We start from the raw sequence: 20,528 nt of genomic DNA, 5'->3' as shown, positions 1-20,528 counted from the left end.
TGCCTTACGTAAGCAAAACCTTTTGTTTTGATTGGCAGGGCTCTGCAAGAGGAACTTCATGGTGACTTCCACGAAGAATCCCAAGAGTCAGCGCCGACGGAAAATGTCGTTCGCCTTCGTGTCGTTCTTGAGAGTTTTCAAACGATGATGGCAGCATCCGTTTCGGAATTACGCCGAGCTGGTCTCGTGTTAGACACCTTTGGATTTGATAACAACCTGCAAAGTACATCGCAGACAGCACTACCAGATCCGCCGCACAAACCCCTATCCTGCCCAGTAACAGTCCTGTGCAACGATATACAAATTGTGATGAAAAAGCTGCAGTATGCTGTGTATCGCGGCGAGGTGTACAAACTGGCGGCCAAATCGCAGTTCACGTTCCAGTATCTGTGTACCATGAAAACGTTCCTCCACAGCCTAATGGGAAACGAAGCGTTCAAAGACCGTCTGGTCCAGCATATTCAACGTGTTCTGCCCATACTAAGCGAGCCAGAAAGCTCTTTCATACGCCAAATTAAGATTGACAGAGACCTGATCGAAGTACAAGACGGGTGGTTTTGGAGCTTTTCCTCTGGGTCGTTCGTCCAAGGGATTATCTCAGAATCTCAGGTGAGAAGAATACACTGGACTGTTTTAACATTTAAATAAGAAGATACAATCAAATTTTCAAACCCAATCTTTACGATCTGTAGCACTGTCTGATGTGCTTTTGTTTTGGCTCTTTTCAACAGAAGGGTCTCACAACTCCACGCGCGTTTGTGGACTACGACCGACTCAAGGACTCGGAGCCAAGATATTTTGAGGCAATCCTAAGGAACAGCCTAACAGAAGATGAAATTCGGCAGTTTTGTGCAGATTTCCTGGCGTTGTTCCGTCCCAAAGAACACAAACAGCCTGTGCTGTGTGCTATTGGCTCAGCTGACAGCGGAAAGACCAGCCTCTTCTCACCTGTTTTTCAGATCATTCCCCTAAGCCGAATTGCTCGCGTCACGAAGCAAAAGAGTTTCAACAAGGCTATGATCGACAACCTGACAGAGGTTATCTTCCTAGACGAGGCATATGCCACCCTGCTCGACATAGATGACTGGAAAATCATATGTCAAGGGGGCTTCACGTCGCACGACGCGAAGTGGAAAAAGGCTCAAGGTTTCCATTGCACTGCGACCATGTACATAACTTGCCAGGTGGAAATGGATTTTGGTGCAGCTCACAATCAAGCTATGGACAAACGCCTGCGCAAGTACCACTTCAAGAGTCTTCCTCGTGTCGAACCTGAAGCAAACAAGTGGCTGAGGAAACATGCTATGGATTGCATTGTGTGGGCGCACAATATCGTAGGAGACAGCCCGAGCAGTCAGGCCAGTACAATGCCCACTGTGCACGAAAGTGGTATGCCTGAGGAGGAGTTGCGCAACATTTTGAGCGTCTCTTTAATAGACGAAGAAGTCGACGAAACCGCCCAGGGCGATTGTAGACGAGAACAGAGTTGCGGCCTTCTGACAGAACCGCAATCCCGAGAAGAAAGCTCTGAAGAGGACGCCATTGAAGATGTCGGCGATTCCGATGAAGACGAGACCCTGACGACCTTGAAAGCTAGGCTGGCACAATGCTCACCTGGCTCTCTACGTCACCGCCAACTGAGCCACATGTTAGAAAGTCATCTCGCTGAAAAGGAAAGGCTGAAAAGGGTTGAAGAAAGGTGCTATAAGAAGAGGCAACACTTCTTACAAACGAGGGGAGTGTCGGTGGAGCACGTGTCGTTGCTCCCGCACGACCATAACGAGCCGCTGCCCACACCGATTCGAAGGGACCTCGCTGCCTTTCAAGAAGATCAGGAACAGGAAAGGATCAGAACAGCATTTGGGAAGCCGTGGCTTTTAGCTATGGAGAAGGAAATGGCTGAGCAAAGCGAAAGAATGGAAGATCCAAGAGACGAAGAAGAACGAAGAGTGATGCAAAGTCTCCTGGAAATCAATTGCGAAAAACTGCGCTGTTATCACGAGCGTCATGGAACGCTGAAACTACCGGCTGCCCTGGCAGAACGCAAGAGGCTCTGCCTTAGCAACGAGCTGGTAGACCGTTCTTGCGTGAATTTCATACGAGACCTGTTCTCTCCGCTGCCAGTGAGAGTCTTCCCACCCAGCCAGCGTCCAGCAAATCTGCCTGCCAGAAGCAGGAGCTCAGACGAAGACGACGAAGAATGTTGGTCGGCGGCACCAAAGACACCAATGTACATTCCGAATGACGACGTGGAAGCTATCTGTCCACCGTCCCCAGGCATTGCTCGAGCTCACAACCCTGTAGCAGCTACGTCAGTGAAGAGGCCGCACTTTCAAAGCCAGGCGCATCCATCCAAGAAGCAAATGACCCTGACTCGTTTTATGCAGACTAGTACGCAACCGTAGATTGGTAGTTTCATGGGCTTGTAATAAGACAGCTTGCGTGCGACTTATTCTTTCTATGTTCATATTTGCACATGTATTAGTGTGTGCATCGTTAAGGAATACCACGTTGCGCTTATGCTACGTTTGACTATTTTGCACACGATGTGAATTAAAGGAAAAATATTATGGCTATTAGTTACATTAAGAGATTATAGTTCTTGAAAGCACTGTGAACTAGACAGTCGTTATGCTACAGTGATATTGACAGTGGCGATAGGCCAGTTCCAAAAGAATATAACACGTTTGTTGAGTTTGCTGTCATCTGGAGACAGGAAGATGCATTTACAATAAAGCAATTGATTTTTGTCTGTTTTGTGTACAACAAACTCTGCTTACACCCATCAGCTTTGCATTGAAAGTCAGTGTCCACGCTTTTCCAGTCTCTTTATCAAACTAGCGACATTTTCATTCCGGCCCTTTTCTTTAGAGAGTCCGCCGTTCTTCCGTCTTGAAATGCGAAATCGGAATCTCTCAAAATAGCTGTCCACTGTCCAAACCCGTGCTTAGTTATCCCTTCCTTCAGAAAGTCATCCTCTTCTTTCGTGAATTTTAAAACATGACGAGTTTTCCTCTGAAGGTGCAAGTTTCTCTTAGGCAGGGTATCCTTTATGGGGGTCGAGCTGTTTTTATTCTGAGCTGTCTCAACTGAAGGCCCGGAGCTGGACGTTGAACCGCCAAGTCTTGCGTGTACGTCATCGTCTACCTCGGAACCCTTGGTACCTTGAAGTTTTTGAAGACACTCGTGACCCTTCAGGGCAACTTCTCGCGATCGTTGCTTTTGATAGTGAACTTTAGCAACCGCAGAACTGTGTTTCTGGTCCTCAGACAAAAACCTTTGCTCTTCGCTAGTGAGCTGATTGAGGCTTTGCGTTTCGACGATTTGGCGATAACGTGTGGGATGAATGTATTTTCCAATTGCATCAAAAACCAGTTTGCTCATAGTTTCGCCCAGTTTGCCATGCTGACCTCCATTTCTGGTGACGAGAACGAAATCACACTGGGGCTTAAGCAACGGTCTAACGTTCGAGATGTAGCCGTTAAGAACGTGCATGTTTGCGTCGGTCAGAATCAAAGAATCGAAGCCATATTTTCCAGCCGTCTTGAACGTTTTCTGATCGATAAATCCACCGTTTTCCTTAGCTGTGGCAATCATGTCCACCGTCAAATATTGGTACGTCATGGGCCGCGATCCCTTCACCTTGATGAACAGATACATGGCTACAAATTTTGTGGCAAATGTTAGGTCTGAGGGGTTCACTTGGGCTGGACTGGTTTTGCACATTTTCACGGTATTTTCGTAACGCGGCAGATGAAATTTCACCACCTCCAATAACTCCTCCATTGTTGCCCAGTGCCCTCTTGCTTCCAGAGTCTCGATGTCTAAATCTTGTGTCCACTGCAATCTCATCATCTTTGCAACTGTTTTTCGGGCTCTCTTGAGGTACAACTCTGTCGTAGAGAACTTTCTTAGAACTGCTTCTGATGCGCCATGAAGTTTTCCGAAGTCGATCAATTCAGAAATAGCATCTATGTAGCCCAAACGCCCACCATGACCGAGCTTACATTCATCTTGTAAGTAGTCGATAAATTTAAACAACAGATTTGGAGAATACAAACTAAAGTCGACCACTTCAAACGTTAACTCCTCTTCATCTTCACAGCAAAATCTAAGAAACTTGAAGCACCTTGTCACTATCTGTTGAGCGGCACGATCTTTCTTACAACCGCCAGCACTTCCTGTCAACCATTTCGTGAATACTTCGCCAATGTTACATGATAATGGAAATGAAGAAAGTAACTTCACGTTGTGCTTTGTGGTCTCGCTTGTCTCATCTTCATTTCTTCCAATCGTCAGCGACTTTGTTACTTGTTTAGAATCGGGCCTTTCGTCAAAATAAAAGAACCAACTGTGTTTAGTGCTAACGTGTTTTCTACAGCCTCTCTGACTTTGAAATCCATCATGTTCACACTCTTGTATCGGGCAGTGGTAAAAGCTGTCTGCTTCATCCTTTTCCAAGTGAAGCCGCTTTGGTTTGGGTGATGCTCCTTGGACATCTGACCAATTGACTTTGCACTTCTTGCTCATTTTTTCCCTTTAAACAACATGTGGCTAGCACAATCGCCTTTAAATCTTAGCCGAAACAAAAGGACGTTTCAACTTGCCAAAACATGCCCTTGCTTGCCCACACTCATTACTATTGTGTAAAATTCATGACAGTGAGATACAACCCAAACTTGCCCAGGCAGGTCTGTACACGCCTATTCAGTGACACAATACATAGTTAACGGATCGATAAATCGGAACAATAAAGTCCAAAACTTGTTCCTAATGACCAATTTCGGAACAATATATTCCATTCACAGATAGCAAAATCGGAATAACACAGTCTTTCTTTATTAATTTCGGAACAATGTGTTCCACGCACAAATAGGAACTCGGAACAAAACAGACCTAATTTATCAAGTTAGGAACAATGTGTTCCATGCACAAATAGGAACTCGGAACAATACAGACCCAATTTATCAAGTTAGGAACAATGTGTTTCATGCACAAATAGGAACTCGGAACAAAACAGTCCTAATTTATCAAGTTAGGAACAATGTGTTCCATGCACAAATAGGAACTCGGAACAAAACAGTCCTAATTTATCAAGTTAGGAACAATGTGTTCCATGCACAAATAGGAACTCGGAACAAAACAGTCCTAATTTATCAAGTTAGGAACAATGTGTTCCATGTACAAAAAGGAACTCGGAACAAAACAGTCCTAAATCACTCATTTGGGAACAATTTGTTCCACTTGCAGTTGACAACTCGGAACAAAATGTTCTTGTCTTACCTTACAGTGAACGCTATGTTCCTACTCTGTAAAAAGCTGGTCCTCTTAAGGTTAATAGGAACACAAAAATGAGGAACACTCGATCCCAGAGGAACGTTCCTTTACAAATATCGGAACAGCCGAAAAAACTTAAAATTTGTGAAAAATAAACCAACAAGTTCAGCTTTAAAGCTAAAAAAGCATCTATTAAACGTTTAGGTAAAATAGAACCAAGCTTCAAAATCTAGAGCACTTTGATGTTCTCGAAGGCAGTAAAATAAACCCTGTAAAAATTTTGGGAAATGTAGAGGAAAATCTCCCATCTGTCAGCGGTGGCTGTATCAAGGACTGCAGATTCTGCGGTCGGAACCACGAAAGACTCAGCTGTCCTGCCTTTATTCAGATATGTGCATATCGTAAAAAGAAGAATCATTTTGTTGTCAAGTGCCCAGCAAAAAGCAAGATGTCTACTGTCCAAGAGCGATTCTATTTAAGTGCTGCAGATGTTGGTAACGGAGGTCGTGAGATGGTGACCCTCACTGTATCAAAGGAGTCTAAGGCCCTTTCAGGTCATTATGTAACTTTCTTGATGGACACTGGGGCTGAATGCAATCTTTTGCCCTTGGATGTCTACAAGAGGGCGACAGGCGATTCACACCTGAAATTCCTCAATGCACGCGGAAAGTCAGTCCTGGTTTTAGCTAATGGAGATGAGCAACCCATCGAGGGCAAAGCCACAGTGTATGTCTCCCGCAAAGGAAACGCACACAAAATAGAAGTCAATGTAGTCAGGGGCCATGGGTACGAGCCCATACTGTCCAAGCAGACAATGCTGGAAATGAAGTTGATAAAGATTCTTGACAGCGACCGAGATCCACGCGTCAATGTACTGAAGACAGATACAGAACCATTGCTGGAAGAGTATGACGATGTATTTGAAGGCCTTGGAAACTTGGACGGACAATACCACATCGTAACAGACGAGTCCATCAGACCTGTAGTACATCCTCCGTGGCGTCTACCTGTTGCGATGACTGAGCGAGTTCAGAGGAAACTCGAAGAAATGGCAGCTGCCAACATAATCAAACAAGTCGACCAACCTACTGACTGGGTGTCAAGTATGCTAGTAGTGAGCAAGCCATCCACTGAAGCTAAGGGGGAAACCAAGTTACGAATCTGTTTAGATCCCAGAGATCTGAATCTTGCCATAAAGTGTGAACATTTCCTGATGCCCACAATTGAAGAAATTGCAACTAGACGGAATGGGGCGAAACTCTTCAGTGTTTTTGATGCCAGTAATGGTTTCTGGCAAGTAGAAATTGATGATGAGTCTAGTACTTTAACAACATTTAACACCCCGTTCGGGCGTTACCGTTGGAAGCGCATGCCATTTGGCATCAATAGTGCACCGGAAGTTTGGCAGCGCAAAATGCGAGAGCACATTGAGGGGCTTAAAGGAGTAGAGGTCATTGCAGATGATTTTGTGATCGTTGGATTTGGCAACACACCTGCTGAGTGGCAGGCAGATCATGACCGGAATGTGCGTGCCTTCCTGGACCGCTGACGTGAGAGAAACCTGAAGTTGAACAAGAAGAAAGCTCGACTGAGACAGCAAGAAGTTCCTTTCATCGGACAGGTTCTAACCCCCGAGGGACTGAAACCAGATCCACTCAAGGTAGAGGCCATTGTGGGAATGCCAGACCCCAATGATGTTCAGTCCTTACGTAGGTTTCTTGGCATGGTGAAATACTTGGCAAAGTTCCTCCCACATCTATCCGAAGAAACAGAGGTCCTGAGAAGACTCACTGAAAAGGATGCTGAGTGGTGTTGGCTGAAAAGTCATGCAGATGCTGTGGCCCGTGTCAAGGAAATGACTGTATCTGCACCTGTACTTGTCTACTATGACATGAATAAGCCAGTGGTCATTCAATGCGACGCTTCCCAAAGCGGACTTGGCGCAGCTCTGTTGCAAGAGGAGCGTCCAGTGGCTTACAGCTCTCGTGTGATGACTCAAACTGAACAAAACTATGCTCAGATTGAAAAAGAGCTATTCGCCATAGTTTATGCGTGTGAGAAATTTGATCAGTACATCTTTGGAAGGAGCAATGTAATTGTGCAGTCAGACCACAAGCCGCTGAAAACGATATTCAGGAAGCCCATCCACAGTTCGCCAAAACGCCTCCAACGCATGCGCCTCCGCCTGCAGAACTATGACATCCAAGTGGAATACAAGAAAGGAGAGACCATGTTCTTGGCTCACACATTAAGTCGTGCATACTTGGAAAATGAATATCAGACCCAGGACAGTGACGTCCGTTCTAGCAGAGAAAAACTGTTTCCTTTTGAGTTAGAACAGATTAAACATGATGAAGATCTAAGTGTCTCCCCTACTCGTCTGGAAAAGCTGCGTGAGGAGACTGTCAAGGACGAAGAATTGGAGATTCTATCTGATGTTATCCATGAAGGTTGGCCAGAGACCCTAGCAGAAGCTCAAAAATATGACAGGCGTCGGAGGCAAGTAATTGAGCTGTATTGGAACAGCCGGGATGAGCTGACCACAGAAGATGGAGTGGTATACAAGGGTCATCGCCTTGTGATACCATTTAAAGAGCGCCCTGGCGTTGTAAAGAGCCTGCATGAATCACATATTGGAATAGAAGGAACATTGCGTCGTGCCCGCGACACTGTTTACTAGCCTGGGATCACAGCCCAGCTCAAAGATCACCTGTCAAGGTGTGGAATCTGTAACCGTTATCAGCCCGAACAATGCAAAGAGCCATTAAAGCCTCATGATGGGCCTAATTTGCCTTGGGAGAAAGTTGGAGTTGATCTATTTGTGCTGGACGGGCAGTCATTTTTGATAGCCGTTGATTACTACTCTGGTTATTTTGAAGTGCAAGATATGAGTAGCACCACCAGCACCCGTGTGATCACCGTTCTAAAGGCATGGTTTTCCAGGGATGGTATTCCTGTGACCGTCATCAGTGACAATGGGCTTCCCTTCAACAGTGAAGACTTCAAGACCTTCAGTGAGGAATGGGACTTTCACCACGTCACATCAAGCCCTTATCACGCACAAAGTAATGGTCGTGTTGAAAATGCAGTTAAGACCTGCAAATCATTGCTGACCAAAGCCCGAGCTGATAAGCGTGATCCTCTGCTGGCGTTACTTGAGTGGAGCGGCACACCAAATGAAGGTATGAATGCTTCTCCTGTTCAGTTACTATATGATAGGCGAACACGCACCCGTCTTCCAGTAGCCAAGAAATTGTTAACTCCAGAGGTGATAACTGATGTCCCCGGAAAGATCAAGATCAGGAAGCAGAAACAGAAACACTACTATGATCGCCACTCGCATGAGCTGCCAAAATTGCACAACGGTGATGCCAATAGAATGCCATTACCACGCGAGAAGGAATGGTCACTGGGGCGCGTCATTGGAGAGGAGGGGGCCCGTTCCTACTTGGTTGAGGTGAATGGAAAGCATTATCGTCGGAACCGCAAATGGCTCAGAGCAACACCCGAGGAGTTACCAGAGTCAGTGGAGACAAACCTCGAGCTGACGGATCCTACTGAACTGGTTGAGTCAAGCCCAGCTGAGCTGCCACAGCCAATGATACCATCATCACCAGTAGTTTCTGGGCCACACACTGAAGGTCTTCCAGTGCGGGATCGCCGCCCGCCAGTGTGGCTAAAATATTACGAGTGCTGAAATAAGACACTGACTCTACCTTGTGCTTTTTTACTTTGGCTTTATTATGTACTTGTGCAGAGCATTTCAGTTGGTTACAGTGTTTAATGCACAAGGTTTTCTAAGGCAGATTCGAACATGATGTTATTGTTTTCTTTTATTAGTATCAACGTTCTGTCTGCATTCACTGAACTATTGGACTTAGGAAGGGAGATGTAACGAGTATGCGTACACGAAGTACAAGTCCAGTTCCCGCCTCGCGGATCACGCGACAGCGGGCTCATGTGTTCGGCCATGTTGTAGTTTTCGTCGTTGCTGCTTAGTGCATTAAATAAGTTGTTTTTCGGACACTGCTGTCTATCCACTTGTCGTTACAATTTCCACGACGCGGATTCTTGCCTTACCAAGAGCAACGTTAAACCCTTTCATGTTGCAGTTGCGCTGAAAGGAGGCCTGCGATATAATCAGCGTCTTCCACATGTTGCGGCCGAGAAACGTGGCGCGGTATTGCCCGTCAGCGATCACTGAGTTCAGAGAGTTGACCTGCTTGTTGATGACAATGAAGTTAATCTGTTGGCCGATCTTCATACCAAGACAGATCTTGGTGAGGAATGTGTTCCAGTAGGTCGGTAAGTTGGTTCTCTTGTGTATCAAACCCAGTCCCCTCTCCGGGAAGATTGTATTCGCTTTTAACGCTCCAGTACCCTGAGTCATAATGAAAGGTGCTTTGAAAAGAAAAATAGCGTAAAATATTCATGTAACATCATGGACCCTACTAAGTTTTAGTTCAATTGATATAGTTATTTATTTACATATGTATTTCTTTATTTATTGACAAGGAACAAACTCTTGTCGGAAAGCAAATGGCCAGTACACGCTCTTTACCATCTGATCGCTACCAGAGATGATCACTCGCCTCCCACCAATGTGGCCCAGGTCGATTCTGGCCCAGTGTCTTATGTGGAGTGAGGTCGTTGTTGGATCTGGACTTACTTCAAGGGTTTTTCTCCGGATTTTTCGGTTTTCCTTCCTCCACAAAAAAAAAAAGGAGACATTTCCAAATTGTAGTTCACCAGGATAGAGCACCGGCATGAAAACCACTTAAGGATGATGTGGCATCCTATCTAAATATTATAATTAATTAATCAATCAATTAGTCAACAAACTAACCAAGAAACCAACCAACCAATCAATCAATCAATCAATCAATCAACCTACCAACCAACCAACCAACCAACCAATCAACCAATCAATCAATCAATCAATCAATCAATCAATCAATCAATTTATTCGTTCATTCATTCATTCATCTATTTATTCATTTATTTATATATTTATTTACGAAGTTGTTGTTACGAAAAGAATAACAAAACCAAGGAACAATCAATAACAAAAACAACAAAACGTATCATTGATTAGTTAATATTCATGCAATGTTCCCCACCTTAATGGAAAAGTGATGTGAACTCTTGTTTCCTTCATACTCTGTGGAGTTTCTGTATTTATCAGAAGACAACAGCTCCCACCAAAGTTCTCCGTTAGCTCCTTTGAAGGCGGCCATGTTCACAGAAAGGCGCGAACAACTGCCGAGGCATTCAAAGGTGTAATCGAATATGTCGTACACGGTGAATGTTCCAAATTGAGACACATTCAGATAATGGAACTTGTCTTTTACAAATGTTTGTTGTCGGACACTTTGTAAAGTTGAGTAAGTATCCTTGGGATGGGGCAAAATGTTTGACTTTGTGTAGGAAGAATGGAATGTCAGACTCCAAAACTAAATGACAAATTTATCGACTGCAGTATTCGCAAAATACCTCGGGGCTCGTCAGTTGTTTTGTTCGATATGAAAGAAGGAAACAACACTTGCTGGCGTTTGTAATTTCACAATAAACCAAATCCTAGCCCATTTTAGTATGGGAGCAATTCTCCAACGACAAATAAGTTTCTTTCGATCTTGGCTATTAAGAGCAATTTGATGCTTTTCATCCCTAAAACAACGAAACAAAAACACTTGTACAATCCTAAAAGTAAAAAATTAAGGCATATTCCACTTAATACCACCAGCAGGAATTTGTATTAACAAAAGGTTAATGGCGCAAACAGCCTAAATATCAAGAATGATTTTTATGATTTTGGCTTCACGCTAAACCGGGATTTAGTGTTGGAGCAAGATGTCTCATCCTTTGTCGTCACTGAAGCAAAGTTAAGACTGTTAACGCGATGCATCACGCTAGACACGAATTGACTAGGAACGTTTACTTCACCTTTCAATAACATGCGAACTCTAAAATTCAAAACTCAACCGCAAGCGCGTTTTTCGCTACCGTCAGTCAAATGTTCGGCGGCTCCTCCCAGCTTTGTATTATTTCTGAGCGCGCGTTAATCAAATCAAATCGTTGAGCATAGTTCGGACAACATAGTCGGAAGCTGGGAGGAGCCGCCGAACATTTGATTGACGGTAACAAAAAAACCCATTTGTCGGTTGAGCTTTGAATTTAGAGTCCGCATGTTATTGAAAGGCGCAGTAAAGAGCGCTTGTGAAACTTAGTAATTGGTGAACGTTTTGGCTCTTTGGGTGTAACATTTGAGGAGAAATTGGCTTTCAAAAATGGCAAAAGTTCTTGTTGGCAAAAGCGTTAATAAGCCCATGCACTCTTTGTAAAATTTTAAGTTTTTAACTTCATGTCGCACAAAAAGAATTCGATTCATCGGGGCTCAAACTCTTTGTGACGGTTAATCATGGTGTGCTCTAGCTTTCATTATTCCGAACTTATCTTTTTGTATCTCCATGAGAAACAGCATCGTTTACGCTGCAGCTACGGAGCAAATTTTGTAAACAAAGATTCTCCTATTCCGTTCTCATCGAAAAGTCCTATGTTAATGAAGAAAAATGAAAACAGCGACATCAGCAAAGATTTGCCTATACAAATATAATTTGCTGAAATTAACAAAATACACGTTAATTTGGTTCCTTTTGCCATTGAGTATAAGTAATTTTTGGAATGCGAGTGCAATTAACATTTTAAATTGCAGGTGAATTTTAGAATTCTCTCGAAATTGCACGAAGCTTTCTCCGGGGACAACTTAAAGGAATTTTCAAATACCACGAGGAGTGTAAATCCCGAATTGCCTCAGCGTTTACTCAATTACACTTTTACTATATAAAAGAGAAAATTACGAACGCGCGAGCATTAATCTTTCCTGCAGTGCGATAACGATAAATTGTCCATCTCCCCTACGATCACAGTGAAGTTATCATTTTTTTTTTCTTTTTTGCATGCCTTTTAGGATCGGAGAAGAAAATTTCTTAGATGAAATATCATTGAGCTATAAATCAAGCGAACCAACAAAAATACGTTTCTAAACAGCTTTGATAGTGAACTTCTTCGATCAAAGTTAGACTCTTGCGAGAAAAAACAAAAACAAAAAACAAAAAAAACAAAAGCAGGAAATAATAATAAAAAGCATGCATTTTATGTATTGGAAAATGAGTCAGAAAATAACAAGACTGAGCTCAGCTTTAGCACAGGTTGCCTCTAGCACGAGAACAGACGAAACCAACAGAACGGCGAAGATCAAAACATAAAGCATAGTGACAGGTACCGAAGACTAAATAAGTTATAGTAAATCCCAATGCGACGCTCATGGTTTTTCTCTTTCCTCACAAAAAAAATGAAAGCATTGAAGTTAATATTTGGCTTGTTTGGAACCCATGGTTTTTATATTTCCGTTTTGTATTTGTAGCCAATCAGATAAGCTCTTATAAATGGGCTGGCTTGATTGTCCGTTAAACTGCAGCGCCAGCATTATTCTCTGTTACTGACAGTAAACAGAAATTTGTCTTTCGCAAAATGGGTAACGAATGTTTTCTCTTTTTTTGGAAAAAGCTAAAATTCCTGCTAGCGCCTTTGTTTTTTTCGGAGAAATATATTAAACACAGTCATAACTTATTATAAAAATAAACTGGAAAGAATAACGGTTCAAATACCATGCTAAAGGCAACAAACCAGAAAAGAGAAAAGAGAGAAATTCAAAATCCCTGTTAGCGTCCTTTTTCGAGAAATTTTCCATTCAGTCATTATTTTTTTGATGAAAATAAACTAGAGAGAACAAATTTCTCCAACCAGTGCCATGGTTAAGGTAAGGAGAGTTTGTGTTTTGATATTGGGGTTTGAATCTTCAGTTCATATTTTGATGAGTCATTTTTCTCGTTTTCTTGTTTATATCATTTTTAGTTAAGATGTTTAGCAAACGTTTCACTTAAACATAACGTACGTAGCAAGTGCATTAGTGTTTAACTACTATGAATTAAATTATTCAATAATTTATTGGGATATTGATGTCTTGACTATAGTCCTACAGCTTATTATGGTAAAATATCTAAATATGGAAAATTAGTGTTCGTGTTAATTAAGGTATTTGAAATTAACACAACTTAAAGCGAATTGAATAAAAGCGAAATTTTAAGATTCCCGTTAATTTTCTAAAGCGTTAATTTCCTGTAGGGTTTTTTTCTTTTAATCAGGAGATGGTGCTTTAAATAGGCCTTATTCACGATAACCGCTATGTTTGTTTTACATTATAATGCAAATTAGGTACGTGATTTCTTAGGGGACAAACAAGCTAATATCGGCAAATTTTAACTGGTTTCTTATCATGTCCGATAATGTTTTTCATGTCCATGCTTTGGTTTCAGTATTGGGGTCAAAATATTCCAAGTTTTACAGAGTTTCGGCTCTTTTATAAAAAGAAAACGGTCCGCGTAGTTAATAAGTCAAGTTATCAAGAGACTTTTTTCAAACTTGAATTAATAATAAAATTATTATTTCAAAATTGGCTCCAAAATGCCATTTTGGTACAGATACTTGACCATTTAGACGAGCCAATTTTCAGAAAAATGGGAATCATTCAAATGTTTGCCCCTTGGCGGACAACGTGGCTAATTTGAATGTAATAAGAAAACCATCACGGCGGCTATCGTTAATATGGGCTATTAATCATGTGCACAATTATTAGACTTCATTTGAAATGGAACACTTGGTTGTAATATTCAACGTAATGTTGACGCCAGCGCAGCACAATACTTCCACTAATCACCTTGCGAGTTCTTTTCATTTTATATTAAATAACAATTTCCCTAATTAACCAAAGAAAAAGAAAAAGAGAAGGATTCTGGTGGTTGTACAGTAGTCAAATGACGCCATCATGCAGATCGCCTATTGTTAGAATATGAACCATCAGTACTCACAACATTGAACTCTTCTTTGTAACAGTTGATCTATAAGGAGGCCGGGGACAATTTTAATGAGGGTAAAAACTAGTTTATGCTCTAAACTACATTTACAGTATATGTTTTTAAGTCTCATTCCATGCGACTTCAAAACGTTTATTATATATATCTTACTAGATGTTTTGGTTTGTGGTATCACTACACTTTTATGACTTGTAGCGTATTTTGACTCGCCCTACGGGTTAGTCAAAATGCAAACAACGAGTAAAAATATAAAGCGATACTACAAACCAAAACATCTAATAAGGGATTTATTATCCAACTGCTGTAGTAAATAAGTTTATCAACGAAAGAGGAAGAGAGTGACAGTTTTTTTGAGCGCGGGCCGACCTCACCGGCAAACAGGTTTTCTACCGTACAAATAACTGTACAATATCGCTGTATATTTGTGTTATTATTTGGACGGTATTCGCTGCAGGTGGACAATAAATTCGCTATCATTGCACCAAGATGAATCCCATGGCTTTGATGTGTGTCTCTCCATTATCTGGCTGGTGTTTTGAAGCTTGGTTTCCACATGTGTTGAAATCTTGAGGATACCCTCCTGTGCCAAACCCGATTCTGGAGCCACAGGTAAAGCAGCCATTGTCGTTGTCACTAATGATACCAATTCTTGCTTTGGAAAAAGTTACGTCATCGCACACAGCATTGAACCCTTCCCTGTTACAGTTGTTTTGCAAAGAGGCCTGTGAACCAATCAGCGTCTTCCACGTGTTACGACTCAGCGAGGTGGCGTGGTATTTCCCTTCAGCGATCAGTGAGTACAGAGAGTTGGCCTGCTTGTTGATAATGGTAAATTTCATTTGTGGACCAATCTTCATACCAAGGCAGATCTTGGTGAAGGATGTGTTCCAGTAGGTCGGTAACTTGGTCTCTTTTGAGTCAAACCCAGTCTCCCCTCCAGGAAGGTTGTATTCAATTTTATTACTCCAGTACGCTGAGTCATAATGGAAGGTGTTCTAAACAAAAGAAAACGACAATACATATATATTCATTTAACATTATGGACCTCACTAAGTTCTTGTTTGAAATAGATATTTATTTCAGTATATATTTATTTGTATATTTATTGACAGGGAACAAAACAGTTGTTTTGAAAGCAACTGGTCAGTAGAGGCTTTTACCATATGATCACCCCGATCGCTGTAAGAGACTGAGGAGCAGGGAAGGCGCAGTGGTACAAAGGAAACGTTTCTGGCCAACATTAGAAATATTTTATCGGGCACTGAGGTTCATTTTACGAGCTTAACTTCCTTTAAAGCGTTCTTTCTTAAATTGGAGTTCTTGATGGGGGAGCTGTAATCTAATCAATTATCAGTTAACTTTAGCGATCTGTCAGCCCATCTTCCAGAAGTATTTGACCTTTGCAGCTCTCAGTTTTCTAAGAATTAAGACCAGAAAAATACCACACCTTGTTGCCGTCAATCTTCATGACCGGTGTCCATCCTCCATCTCCACATCCAAAATCTCTTATGTGACAGAGAACAGAAATTGGTTTTGAGTCAACATGGAGCGTAACCAACTGACTCACCCTCGACCTGTTAAATATAAAAATATCCTTAAACAGTCTGCTCTTAAATCAGGAACTTTCTCTGATCAGTTTTAAGTAATTTGCGCAGAAAATACAATAATTGCTCAAATGCTACTGGCTCCAAAAAAACCACAGTTCTGCCCGTTTGTATCAGCTTGGCACCTTTTTTTAAAGCCAGAAAATGTATTCTAGTTCTTTAATAATTAACCATTTAAGTTTTTTCGTTTTGTCTGCAGTGGACTCCGATTGCTTGCGTTTTCAGAGTCCGGTTGTGAGCCTCCTCTCATGGTGTAGGTACGGTCTCCGTGCGTGCTTTGAACACTTTTCCCGAAAATTTTAATAACCTACTTGTGTATTTCATAGAGTTCCTTGCATGTTTTTGCGGCACCTGCAGTAGAAGAATTGGAAAACAAAAGGAGTTTAATTTACAAACAGGTTTGTTTGCCGGTTTTACTTCGTCCCTCCCCAATTAACTACCCCTGGGTATTCGAGTATACACGTATCGTCAACATTACATCATTGTAACGTTTCAAAAAAAAAATTAATGAGATGAGGAGGAGTTTAAATTTGTGCTATCGATGTTCACATTACGAACATAACTGGATGGGAAAAAACAATATGTATCGGAATACTGAAAACCCATAAGATTTTCCTCCGTGTGTTAACTGGTTAATTATTTAGTTACTAGTTAAGTCATTAATTTATTATTTAATTAATTATTTTAATGTACCTTTACGACAGTTTGTTCCTGTGAATCCAGGGCGACAGATACAGCGATATCCTTTGCTAGTGAATCCAGCATGACAGATTCCATTGTTCAAACATGGGCTGCTACTACAGGGATTCTGTTAGGAGAAAAAGTCGAGATAACTTCTATTAGACTGATTTTCAAAGTGCATGAGACGGTTCTGGTGTCTGAAGAAGGTTGTAAAAAGTTTCAAATTTACATTGAACGTCCACCACTTACAGCAAATAACGAATTGGAAGGAGTTCAAAGAACTATTGTAACGTGTGAATACTAGGTTTTTAACTATAAAACTGTTATGGTACAAATTTTCATTGTGGGCTTTCTTTATTCACTGTAATTAATCGGGAGTCTTTTGAATGACATTACCTCCATAGCAAGATAGGTAAAAGCCGGTTTATTTACAAGATAATTTGCAAACTTGATTTCATCTGTAGCGTTGTTCAACTCGCATTTGTGTTTCTTCCCATCCAATGGTCCTAAATTGATGGACACACAATTGGGCTCCATATAGCACATCAAGCGACAGCTCTCTTCACTGGACACTGCCTCACGTTTGATCACGTGGTTCGTCATTGCCTTGTTTGCAACGGGTTCCTTGAATATGATGTAGCGACATTCATCGTCTAAAAAGAAAATTAAACAAATTGAAAATTAAGTTTTAAAAATTTGTTGCAAACAAAACAGGATAGACTTTCTGAGTACAATATTGTTCTCCGTTTGAATTATTTGAAATATTTGTAAGGGCCAATTTCCAATTCCCTCGGTTTCAATAGGCAAGATTCACTCTAGCTCACTGACTTTAATTCGACTAACACTCCAATAAGACGCTCCTGTTTGCTGGTACATAATTCCCTCAATCGTCCGCGTCTTTATCCGTCTTATCCGTCGTATCCGTCTTATCCGTCGTTACTTCGAGTGAATCGCATACACAACTACAACGTTTGCCGACGTTCGCCATTACATGCACACTCGAAAAAATCACGTGACTTAAACGCGGGAACTAAACGGCGGGAAAAATACATGAACAATACAGGGAACCCCGCAACAATATCAAAACGATTTATTTGAAACGCTGGAAGAGGCGACAATGCAGAAAGTTTCACTAGAGCATATTTCATGTTTTGCCTACGAAATCAATTCAGCAGGAAAAGCCCAGTCGACCCTGTGCTTGCATAGACCAGAGAAATCCAGGCTCTGTAAGACCATCTACTCGAAGACTCACTATAATAAGACAATAAAAAACAAACTAGGAGAGCTTGCTTACCAGAGCAACCACAACATAACGAAAAAATGATTCCAGTTAAGTGAAATGTAAAGGATGTAAGTGAAAATTGCAAATTTATGCTTAAACTGAATCTCCTGCAAAGAACCCATCATCTCCTGGAAGATAACTCAAGAGTCTCAGTCCGTTTCAGCAAGTTTCCGTTTTTAATTTGACCGCAGTTGTCCTTGGTTTAAAGATTATTAAGTGTCACAATTCTAAAGGCTTGTTCGCCAATTTTGCCAGTATTCAATAAAGCGGTTGGTTGCTAAGATGCTGCAGCGGGTGGCAACGAAAATTGCTTACTATCAACAGAAATTTGGAACGTTAATATTAACAAACGGATAAGCACTTCATTGCCTTCTTTGCAACTGGTTCCTTGAACACAATGTCGCGACATTCGTCGTCTTTGAAATACACAAATTAAAACTTAATATTAAAAAAAATGCAGAAAGCAATAGTCTATGTGGATTTCTCTTCTCTGAGTACATTTTTTCTGACAGAGGACTGCATATCAGAAGTTTTGTCGATAATTGTGTACTCCAATTTTTACTTTCGTTTCTCCCGCAGCGGGTGGCAATGAAAATTGCTAACTATCAACAGAAATTTGAATGTTGATATTGACAAATGGGTAAGCACTTGATTGCCTTGTTTGCAACTGGTTCTTTGAACACAATGTCGCGACATTTGTCGTCTTTGAAATACATCAATTAAAACTTAATGTTAAAAAAATGGAAAACGGTATAGTCTATGTGGATTTCTCTTCTCTGAGTACATTTTTTTCTGATAGAGGACTGCATATCAGAATTTCTGTCTATAACTTCAATCTCCAATTTTTACTGTCGTTTCTCTCCCAAAATTATTTGGATTTCAAGGCTGTTACATGCTACACGGTGTTCTTCCCGTGTTGTGTTTATGCCAGCATTAAAACTACAGTTTTCTTCGTTTAATTATTGACTATCGATTAGTCTCACCCAATTCAATGGACACATAACATCCAGCTGGTTAATATCTGTCTTCGCGAAATGTGGCAATATATTCTTTTTTCAGGATAACGGCATACTCCATAGTCCCTGACGCGCGCAACACTCGGCGCACTTGTCGGTCACTATCATCTGAGATACCAGAGCACGTAGCTAGGCGATAATGCAGTATCAAAGATTTACTAGCGCCTATTTCATGCATTGCGTGCGAAATCATTTCTTCAGGGATAGAAAGGCCTGCAGCCTTCTACTTTAATTGCATGGACGAGTGAAGATGACCGAAATTCGGGTCGTGTAAAATCATGAAAGGCTCAATCAAGACAATAAGTAACAGACAAGGTATGGACTTACCAGAGCAAGCGCAACAAAACGAGAAAATGATCGCAAGTGAAATGTAAGGGATGTAGACCGTGATTGCAGATTTAGGCTTGAAGTGAATTTCCGTCGAAGAAGACATTGTCTTCTTGATGGCAGCTTGAGAGTCTCAGCTAGTTTCCGCTTTATTCCGCAGATGTTCTTGTTTCAAAGAATGTTAATGAAAGTTTTTACTGGTTCAATACCTTGTGTTGACTGAATTGAGCAAAGCAATTGGTATATAAATAACTCCGCTGTAGTGTTTGACGAGCGACAGGTGAAAATCAACTAATTGATAGCTCTAAAAAAACGGCAATTTGGAAAGTTGACCTGAACGGACGTTTCATGGTTAACTTTTTTCTCTCCAGGGTGAAGTACCAAAAATACAGACCAAATTATTTTAATATGGCTGGTGACATAGAATTAATCCTTAATTTAAAATTTTACATGTGAAATTACAAAATATAAATTCCATGGCAACGTTTGATGCGAAATTTCTCGATACGATAAACATTCAAAAACCCACGATCGTAAGTGTAATTTATCACCCGTATACTCGTAAAAATTAAGAAATAATTTCACTAGGGCTTTGTCAAAATTCAAATAGTTTCCCTCGCCTTTAGGTGAGAGAAATTATAAGAATTTTGATAAACGCACGTCGCTCACGGTCATTTCACTCGTCACCAGCCGTAAAATTATGACACTCACAAATCCTCAATTTCCCGTAAACCATGGTAACCTGTACATTTAGATGGCTGTCTTAATACTCTCAAGTATTGCTACAATCAACAACATCTAGAAAGAAATTTCTCTTCGATCTTCGCTTTCTTTAATTGTTTGCATGAAATGTTTCGACAAAAGTTGTCTTCTCTATTCTGGGTACTCGGTTTGTCCCTCGTTGTTTCAACGAGGTTAACGTTATTCTGTGTACTTGGAGGAAAAAACATGGCCGCACGTATTCTTTATTTGTCCTTTGTATCGCGCCGAAACACTAAGGGGTAAATTCACTCTTAACCACTAATAACCGCTTTTAGCATCGTCTGGTACACCCTAAATGACTTTTACGCTGTTTGTAGGACACGTTTTCCTCAAAAACAGCTGCAGCTGTTTCAACCGAATTCCACAGGGGTTTTAATCTGAGCGGTAGAATAATAAGTGGGATAACCTGAAAAGAATTCTGAAAAAGGTGTCAGTTTCGTCGTAATACTAACGACGGATAGCCATTTAATAGATCTGGGGCCTCGTCCACACTTATCCGGATATTTTTGAATCCGCAACTTTTTCTTTCCGGATACGGCTTCCGTCCACACGCATCCGGCGAATTCAGCAGCGAATCCAGATATTTTGTATTCCCTCTCCAGAGATGAAAAAAAGAAAAAAGAAAAATTAAGTAAATAAAAAAATA

At 41.2% G+C, this 20,528-nt stretch overlaps 3 protein-coding genes and 1 pseudogene across 4 annotated transcripts in view; 1 reads left to right on the top strand and 3 right to left on the bottom strand.

Annotated features, from left to right (window-relative positions):
• The window catches only part of LOC145484359 (uncharacterized), a 3,535-nt gene extending 1,130 nt beyond the window's left edge, over positions 1–2,405 (top strand). Inside the window, exons 3-4 of the mRNA XM_081462980.1 lie at positions 14–609; positions 732–2,405. Of these exons, the coding sequence (XP_081319106.1) occupies positions 14–609; positions 732–2,405 (2,270 nt within the window). The remainder of the gene's footprint in view (positions 1–13; positions 610–731) is intronic.
• Positions 1–20,528, bottom strand: part of LOC145484288 (uncharacterized) — a 73,897-nt pseudogene that overhangs the window by 35,266 nt on the left and 18,103 nt on the right. The gene's annotated exons all lie outside the window — the stretch shown is intronic.
• On the bottom strand, positions 2,815–3,938 carry LOC145484262 (uncharacterized). Its single transcript, XM_081462903.1, has one exon. The coding sequence runs from the start codon at positions 3,853–3,855 to the stop codon at positions 2,833–2,835; it is 1,023 nt and encodes a 340-aa protein (XP_081319029.1). The 5' UTR covers positions 3,856–3,938; the 3' UTR covers positions 2,815–2,832.
• On the bottom strand, positions 14,058–17,193 carry LOC145484287 (putative skeletal organic matrix protein 5). The gene is made up of 2 exons (XM_081462929.1): positions 15,658–17,193; positions 14,058–15,205 (listed from the first exon to the last, which is right to left on the bottom strand). Exons 1-2 carry the CDS (start codon positions 15,676–15,678, stop codon positions 14,684–14,686), a joined length of 543 nt encoding a protein of 180 aa, XP_081319055.1. The 5' UTR covers positions 15,679–17,193; the 3' UTR covers positions 14,058–14,683.

This window comes from Orbicella franksi, chromosome 4 (assembly GCF_964199315.1).
Source record: "Orbicella franksi chromosome 4, jaOrbFran1.1, whole genome shotgun sequence".
NCBI lineage: Eukaryota > Metazoa > Cnidaria > Anthozoa > Scleractinia > Merulinidae > Orbicella > Orbicella franksi.
The sequence above is the reverse complement of the archived record's forward strand: the minus strand, read 5'-3'. Positions and strand labels throughout refer to the sequence as shown.

Bases quoted from the DNA above. Each gene is read 5' to 3' on its own strand.
- LOC145484287 (XM_081462929.1), bottom strand. From the start codon at position 15,678: ATGAAGATTGACGGCAACAAG. The intron at 15,206-15,657 runs GTGTGGTATTTT...TCTTTTGTTTAG, and splicing joins TGAAGATTGACGGCAACAAG to AACACCTTCCATTATGACTC.
- LOC145484262 (XM_081462903.1), bottom strand. From the start codon at position 3,855: ATGATGAGATTGCAGTGGACACAAGATTTAGACATCGAGACTCTGGAA.